The 7873-nt window shown below is 47.4% G+C and overlaps 1 protein-coding gene across 1 annotated transcript in view; it reads right to left on the bottom strand.

Moving 5' to 3' along the window:
* Window positions 1-7873, bottom strand: part of TNR (tenascin R) — a 73669-nt gene that overhangs the window by 1797 nt on the left and 63999 nt on the right. The window contains 3 exon segments of the mRNA XM_006017704.1: window positions 1525-1688; window positions 3961-4122; window positions 6182-6278. Coding sequence (XP_006017766.1) covers window positions 1525-1688; window positions 3961-4122; window positions 6182-6278 — 423 coding nt within the window.

The following is a 7873-nucleotide window of genomic DNA, read 5'->3' as shown; positions in this document are numbered from 1 at the left end:
ATGGTGGGGGGGAGGGCTGCAGCTGCTACGTGCACCCTGGGAGTTCTTGTGGGGTGTGTGCCCCTGGATTTGCATGTAGGGTGAGGGTGGGCTGCCCACTGTGGGCTGGGGCCAGGGGTGGTGCCAAGTTCTTTCTGGTGGGGGGCTGGGATGGGCTGTGCTTGGGGTGGATGGTAGTGGTGTTGGGCAGGCGACTATGGCGGTGGGGGCTGCAGCCACCTTAAAATTCACTGTAGTCCCTTCCCAGTGCTGTTGCTGCCTGCCCCAAGCACAGCCCTGGCCCAGCTCACCTGCTGGAAAAAGCCCAGTTCCACCTCTGGTCCCAGCCCACAGCGGCAGACCACCCTTGCCCTGTACACAAATCTGAGGGCACCCCCCCCATGTCCCCCTGGGGTGCACGTAGCAGTGGGGGCCACCCTCCCCCCCTGCATCTCCTGGATTAGCTGCTTGTGGCTCCGTCCAGCTCCCTGCCCCGGCTGTACAGCTCCTGCCCCAGCCTTAGTCTGACTCCCTCCTTCACTGCTGGGACCTCGATCTGCCCTCCACCCCCCATGCCCCTTCCCTCATGACAGACTTATCAGCCAGACCTGGCTGCACTCCTAACTACCTGTGTGCTGCGCTGTGGCTGCGTGCATGCATGGGGCATTTATTGGTAACATTATCGGCCACATCAGCCAAAGAAAGCTGATTGCCGATACTGTCAATTTTCCTTATATTGCTGTTGATCCGATATGGGACTGATATATCAGTGCGCCCCTAGTCATTAATTGTACTGTTCAACCCATTCACAATATCAATCTCTCGGATTGTTTCAATGGTCACCGGGAGATCGATGCTGATTCTGGTAGACTCCTGGCCAATCCGGGAGGGTTGGTAATCCTACAGGACATGAGCGACTGGTGTCTCCTGAATCGGGGGGGGGGTACCCGCAGAAGTGGCCAACAGTGGCACCTCTGTCATGGGGGGCACCAGTCCTGTGTCAGCCATCGGGGGGCACTGGCCCCATCGGGGGGGGGGCATGTGCACCCCCATGTACCTCCTAGCAGTCGCCTATGCTACAGGAGGCACCTTGCCACGGCAGCACAGGGCTCATGGTGGTGGCACCAAGCTTCACTGGCCTGCTCTGCCCTGCCTAACTCCCTCCCTCACTATAGGGGCCTCAATCTAGCCCCCGCCCCGCAACTTACCTGTGGGGAGCTGCTCTCCAGGCTGCCTGGTGCCTATGCACGTGTGTGCACATGCACATGATGCCCCTTGCCTGATTGCCCTCCTCCTGCTGCCCCAGCACCTTGCAGGCTGAAACTCTGCCAGCCTGCAAGGGGAAACCTGCCTTAATCAGTGTTTTTCTCCTTTAAATGAGAAAATCTGGGTTTTTCTCCTTAAAATGAGAAAATCCACATTTTACCATGTTTTTCTGTGGCAAACGGAAAACCTGGATCCCTGGTAATGAGAGTGAAGGGCAAGGGAAAAGGGCTCATGCATCTCACAGTAACGCGGGGCGCTGTCTCTCGGTTTTGGTCTTACCTGACTGTGCCGGGATTCACCATACTTGCCATTGAGGTTAGTTCGGTGACAGTTCTTATACCACCAAGCCCCTCTGTATGAAGAGGCACAGTTTGTCACAGCAACATCATTGTCTCTGTCCTGGGTGGAGAATGGGCGGCCTTGGTGATAGGTGAGTGAATCACCTGCAAAAAGAGATCCTGTTAGGACTGTCTGGTGCACGTGCTTGCCATTTGCACATACAACTCACTGTCAGATTTGTCCAGTCTCTTTACAGTGAGTAACTTATCATGCAGTAATGTTGCTCATTCTGCAAGTCTGTAGATCACTGGTTCCAAGATTAGGAGAATGCTATGGGGATAATATTAGCTTGGGTCTTTTCAGCACAAACACCATACTAACTTACCTCTAATAGCTAGGGATAGTTTATACAGGGGAGCTGTGCCTGGCCTGATGGTTAAAACAGCCCAGGGATAATGGATAGACCTTCTTGTAAGCTTCCTGTATTGATCACTTCAAACTGTGCCCTGTGTGAACCATAGCCCATTCAAGTATAATGAATTTAGTAGTTAGAAGGAAATCTTAGATACAAAAGTAGGGGCTGTTCAAATTTAGGGTTGTGTGTTGGCTCATTATAGGCAGGTATTAAATGCCAAGTTCAGATCCAGACCAGATTCTCCTGATTTTTAGCTTCCCTACAGTTGTAGGACCTGTTTCAAATCTGGGTTTTTGGGTGTGGTGCATCTGTTTCTCTGCCATTGAGTGAACATCATTTCAAAATGATCCTAAATAAATTATGGCAGCAAGAAAAAAATGAAGTCTTAGTAACTCCCCAGAAGTTCGAAAGAGATCAGAAAATAATACTTGTGCACAGTTCTGAAGAGGTATATAGTATATTTGTCCAGAAAATCCATGGGAAATGAATAGTTCAGGAAACCTTTTTTCCCATTTTTTTAAGGTCAGAGTGAGCATTCACATTATCTTATTAATAATTATGTTGATAAAGTCTGGAAGTGAGGCTTGTTGTGTATGAATTACTACAGGTCATCTGCTTTGGGGCCAGGGCAGGGACTGTCAGACTCCAAGATATAAGGACATAGGAACTGCCACGTTGTATCAAGCTAATGGTAACTGATTATCAAATCTGATGTCATGATGGCATTTTACCTCAGGTCAGACTGGAAAGGACTATAGGGCAGTGGCGAGACATAAGGGGTGGAAGTGCTGCAGTCACTTCCAGAAGCGCCGCGGCCACTTCTGGAAGCCGGTGAGTGAGATTGGCTGCTGACTGGTTGCTGGGGGGGCATGTGTGTCGTGTCCCCCCCTCCCCCGAGTAAGGTGGCACTAGTCGCCCATGCTATGGGGGCTTTTTCCCCCCTACCTTGATCCATTTCCTCACATCACTTGGGTATATCTGACCAATTTCCCTACCAATTCAGGTGCTTAAGGAATTGGTGCTGCATGTATTTCTTTTGCTGTCTTCCTATGGTGGACTGCAATTTTGTTTCTGTATTATCAGGTGCTTTGTAGCTATGTTACGTGGAAGGGGCTGGAATGGCTTCCTTGTGCATCTTGGACAGACTTTAATTGGTTGCCTACAACTGCAGGAGACTGGACTGGACTCAAGTGGTTGCTTTTAGTTCTGTGTTCTTGTGTTCTTCATGTTTAGCCTAAGATCTTTTCACTCCCAGTGGCTGGTACCAAGCCTTTTATAGGAAGGTACAAAATTCCCATAATGGGCAAGTTTGCATCTTGCATATAGTAGAAAGTTTCTTGCTAGCCCCAAACAGACAGTATTGGCTTTTACTTGAAGTATGAATGTTCATTTTTATTCAGGCTAGCATAGCTGTAGCCATTCTTGCTATTTATCTAACTCACTACTCTTTTTCTTGTGGGATTGAGTTTTTTCACCCAAAGATGCTTTGATATTAGGCCATCTTCCCATGATTTCTGTGGTGAGTGAGGTACAGCAGTTCTCTCTTACCCAAGATATGACGCAGGGCAATGTTCTGGCAAAGACAGCAAGTATTTGACATATATATCATGATAGTACACAGATGATTTCAGGCTTTCAGTTCCTATGGTAGAATAACAAATGTGCCCTCCAGCTGCTACTACTTTTGTCCAAGGCCACACCTCTGCTATGGATCTGAGTATCTCAATAGCAACAGCTGCTATATAGTACTTCTTATCCCCAGTGGAAAATCCCATGTGCTGATTGAACACACACCTCTTGGTGACAAGGCTTTTCTCTCACTTTGTGTGGCAAACTTCAAGGAGGCAGAGAATGCCTAGTGTAGGGACAGCCCAAAGTGGCAGTGGCCACAAGGGGAATAAACTCCTAGGGCATTTGGATTTCCCTACATAGTTCATACAAATGCACTGCAGGCATTTCAGAGCCACTGGTCCTGCAAGCTTCCTACTTCACTTAAGCACTTGTTAATGCCAAGTTTGTACCCGAGGTGCCATTGTAGTCTCCTATCCGGAGCTTGTACAGACTCCTGGCATCACCAACAGAGAATTTATCATAATAGGCATAAGCTGTCTCCTGACCATCTTGCATGTCTATCCGCAGCTCATAGCGTCCTTGTGATGTGATCTTGTGTATGTTATCCAGACCTGGAGGGAACAGCAAAGAGTTCAGGTGAGACCTAGTACCCTGCAACTCTAGTACCCTAGTAACTCTGGGAGCAAAATAGAAGGGGATTCAGTGCTCTGTGAAAATGCATAGCTAGGCAGTTCAGAGGTGAAGAATTACTTCTTATAGGGAAAGTCATGCTGGCTCATTTCTTATCTCTGCCCTTAGATGGCTGAATCTGTGCTATTTAGGTACAGTACAAGACACATTTATGTGCTTATGAGATAGGATAAAGCCACCTCATCTAGAGTTGGTACCAGTATAGTTTTGGGGGAGGGGAAGTCCAACCTTGGGGCTTTTGGATCTGGCTTACAGTACAGGTTAGGCCACTCTCAAAATCTAGCCTTCCTTAAAGGTTAAGGGGTTGTTTTACCATGGGATATCTTTAGTGTATACATGAACTAACTCCATGCTTACAGAGCAGCATTCCTATCTGGAGCCACACTGTAACAGGGAACTACTGCCCCTGTTACTAAGAAGAGGGGAATGTAGCCAGAGAGGGGCTGCTGAGAGCCTGAGGGCAAAGCTGCAGCAGGTCTGAGCTGCCCATGTGAACTGAGCCATGGACCAAAGAAAGACAGGCTGCTAATGACTAATTCAACAGCACTTGGGCCAGGAGAGCAGAGGATGAGGTCACATCACTGCAAGGGAAATGGACTTGGGGCATCTAGGCCCAGCCTCTGGTCATGGAGGGGGCAGTCTGCCCTGGCTGCTGCTGGGTGAGGAGCTCCTAGTGGAACTAGCTGCATTTTGGAGTCAGGCTAGCCCAGGAGAGGTATGTGATGACCCAGAGGAGTTTGTATTTGATTTAGGACCAGTTAGGTTGGCATTTTGTGTTTGAGTTTGACTGTAAGACAGGTTTGTGACTTTAAGGGTAGATTGGACGCCACATAATAGGATATTCGGACACTGGGTGTCAAGGGGGAAGGGTGAGTGAGCTGGGCTTGGGTCAAGAGGGCCAAGGTCTGGGGGCGAATAGAACAAACTGAGCTTGGGCCAAGGCCTAGGAGCTGAGGTCCTAGACAATGGACCAGGGCTGATGACTTGACCAGAAGAACAAGGCTCAAGGCTGAGATGGATGAAGCCCCAACAGGGGTTTGGAGGTCTGAGGAGGTGCTGTCTTAAACAGGAAGTACCCTGAAGAAACCACAGAGACCCCCAGGGCAAAGTGTGGACTGAGTAATAATAAGGAGAGGAGGAACACTAGAGAAACTACTCTCAGCTGCAGGGACCACCTCCTCAATACACTAACAATAACATCAAAGGCATGGCAGGAAAGAGACTGGAGGCGAGGTGGGGCTGGAAAGAGCAGCAAGCGGGTCACACCCCAGGGGGCATCAGGCACTTGGGGGGCGAGTGGTGGACCCAAGAGGCTAGCTACATGCATCAGACCTTCTCCTACCCACTTTATATTTTCTTAGGTGAGCTTGTCATCTGGGGGACAAAGAACATAGCTAAGGGCCATCCATCATGGGTACCAGTTACACAAGCTCCACTTATTCAAAGAGTGTTGCCAATTCCTAATCTGCAACATTTCTCAATCTCTACCATTCTGGGCCTTGGGTCTTTTTGAAGAATAAACTGCCATTCATGTTAAATGGCAAAGAGCATAGCATTTGTAACAGACGACAGTTTTTCAGGGAATTAGGCAAAATAGGCAGACTCCACTCTTGTGATCTATAGAGATCTGAATTCAGGTCTGTAAAGGTGAAAGGCCAGGGCAATGTTAGCTTGCTCTGATAACCAGCGAGAGAGAATAGCTGACCTTGGTAACACCCCTCTGTGTCACATTTCCTCCATATGCCACATCATCAATGACATGAGCATGGATGAATAAAGGAGGAAACACAGTGGTGAAATAAAGGCAATAGAGGGGTCCAAGAAAAGCCAAAGACTGACAGCTGTGTTTTCTATTGAAACAAAAACACAGGTGGAAATTAAGCTGGGAGAGGTAAGTTGCACGATTCAAAAATACATAGTTTCCAGTGATTGCAGTTAGAGGGACCCTGTCAAGGAAAGACAAAAAAGTAAAGGCATTACCCAGCCAAAACTCATCCTCTAGGTTTCCAAAACCAACACGATAATCCACCCATTTCCGAAAAAAATCTGTCAGACCATTTTGTCGTCTCTGAAACACCTACAAAAGGAGAGGAAATGAAGAGAAGTAGAGGAATCTTTCCACTAGTTAGGAAGAATTTCAGATCATAGCTGAATGGGCTTTGTGATACATGAAATCAAGATAATACTTTGCTTCCCTAAGGCATCTATCATGTGACTATCTCAGAGCCCATGGTAGATTAATGTGTGCATTCTCATCACAGGACTGTGAATTAGATCTGTTTGATAACAGTCAATTTACAGAAGGGGAAACCAAAATGATGAGATATTAAATAATGTCCACAGCAAATCAATACAGAGATGGGAGAGGAATCCAGTAATACTGATGCCAAGTCCCCCGACTCTAAGCCATGGATGTTGCCTCCTCTAGCCTTTCAGCCTGCAACTCTGCTTTTAACTGGTAATTTCTGTAAATTCTGTAGTGCAATATTATGTAGGACGCTTTGAAGCAGAGTGAAAAAGCTTTGTTAGGAATGATGTCAAGGCCCTGTTCTGATTGGACACACACTGGATTGTTGTGTAGTAATGCAAAAGAGCACATATGTGACACAGGAAGACTGGGATGTCAAAGCATTCTTTGCTTAAGTTGCCACTCTATCTAAACTAGGCTGTAATTGTGCAGTGCAACAAAAAAAAAATTACATGTGCCTCAAAGTATGGTGCAAACTCAATCCAGCTGAGGGCTGACACCACCATATGGTGAGCTGTCTGAGTGAGAATCATTCACTTTGAAAGCTATTATCCATTAATTTCATTTATAGGGCAATAAATCAGTTTCGGCTTCAGTCTCAAACTTTGCTCCCAAAAGGAGCTGAAAACATGTCAAATAAATCACAGGGAATTTCTTCAAGTGTAACTATTATTAACGGAGCACAACCCATTCCCCAAGGCACAGAAAATGAAGTATACGATATTAAGCATGTTCTAGTCTCTGCCTGGTGCTTTACTTTGCTCTTTTTCACAGCTTGGCTGGACAGAGCTGTGCATGCCTTCATTTGTCATGGGCACGCAGTGTTTCTTTGCTATGGCTCATAGCTGTAGAGCTGAAGGTTATGTTCTCATCATAACTCTCAAGCTAAGCAGGGTTGGATTTTCTTAGTTTTTGAGGGAGGGAATCTACTTTGTTGCAGGATGTAGTGGGGATTATTTTAGAAACCTCACTTTTCATTGCTCCCAAGTCCTAGCAGGTAGGGCCACCATGGAGGTGGAAGTACCATTTATTAGAGGAGTCATGCTGGAGAACCATCCCGATCATGGATGATTCTATGACATTTTGCACTTTCATTTGTTTTTAGGCATATCCATGCATTGGGGGTGGGGCAGGAGTGCATTGTCCCAGCAGGAACACTGTGGGCCATATGATCTCAAAGTCTGGGCAGGTAGTCAGGGGGAGTGGGCCTGCAGCTATGCCTTTATGGGGGTGATATCATAGCATGTTGTCTTACACTGCTGGCCAGCTCCCTGCTAACATGGGTGGGGACTGGACCTTCTTGAAGTGGCTTGTGCCCTCGGGAGGGTTAGTACAGAGATTTCCTTATGGTCAGGAGAGCAGTGAAGACTGTGACTGAGGCCAGTGTGCATGAAGTAGCATGTTTGCACCTGTTCTATCCTCTG

The sequence above is a fragment of the Alligator sinensis genome, unplaced genomic scaffold (genome assembly GCF_000455745.1).
Source record: "Alligator sinensis unplaced genomic scaffold, ASM45574v1 scaffold31_1, whole genome shotgun sequence".
Classification (NCBI taxonomy): Eukaryota; Metazoa; Chordata; order Crocodylia; family Alligatoridae; genus Alligator; species Alligator sinensis.
This window is presented reverse-complemented; position numbering and strand designations above follow the sequence as displayed.